This window comes from Monopterus albus, unplaced genomic scaffold (assembly GCF_001952655.1).
Source record: "Monopterus albus unplaced genomic scaffold, M_albus_1.0 scaffold6535.1, whole genome shotgun sequence".
NCBI classification, from domain to species: Eukaryota; Metazoa; Chordata; class Actinopteri; order Synbranchiformes; family Synbranchidae; genus Monopterus; species Monopterus albus.
In genome coordinates, this window is record NW_018134394.1 from 1 (window position 1) to 653 (window position 653).

Here is a 653-nt window from a genome sequence, read left to right on the forward strand (position 1 = left end):
TTAATGTACCTAAACCATTACATTCTTCCTTTTGTCCAGTCTCTGGGGTGTCAGACTGTCCCAGGTTCACAGTTTCTGGTCCTGGAATGTGACCTGTTCCTGTCTCTGTGTCACGTGTCAGAGGGACAGAGACCCTCAGATATGGAAAGGGTAGTCCTGCAGATAGTGCAGCAGACGCTGTGGGAGTGGCAGCTGGTCCAGATGTTTCATGTGTCTGTTGATGGTGAGGCGTGCCAGGTGCTGCAAAGAAGGGAAGGCCTGTGGTTTGTGTAGGGGGTACATGAGCTTTAGAGGGACTCCGTTGCCTCTAGCAGAGTGTTGGACAGAGTCAGGCTTTGTTTTGGAGTGAATGTCATTAGACGCCTGGTCCTGTGGTATGTGGCCTGAACCAGTGTAGTGCTGTATGAGGCTGAGGACATCTGGGAAGGACTGCAGGTGAGGCAAGTCAGGGGAAACGGAGTCCAACCAGAAGGCACCCCTGGTGTACTTTATTCGAACACTGGTAGGTCCACAGCGAGTCTTTACCGACAGGGCCAGCATGTACTGAGGGTGACTGCTGTCTCGCAAAAGGAATGTGCCTTCAGGCTTCATCAGCAGAGCTTCCCGAGCTTCACCCACTGAGATCGAACCCCAGTACCAGCCTGTGATCAGAC

The 653-nt window shown here is 52.8% G+C and overlaps 1 protein-coding gene across 1 annotated transcript; it reads right to left on the bottom strand.

Moving 5' to 3' along the window:
* Positions 1-27: 27 nt before the first annotated feature.
* On the bottom strand, positions 28-645 carry LOC109954331 (cytokine-inducible SH2-containing protein-like; the record flags this gene model as incomplete). The annotated part of the gene is made up of 1 exon (XM_020589696.1): positions 28-645. A coding segment is annotated over one exon (510 nt), but the record flags the coding sequence as incomplete, so codon positions are not given.
* Between the last annotated feature and the right edge of the window lie 8 nt (positions 646-653).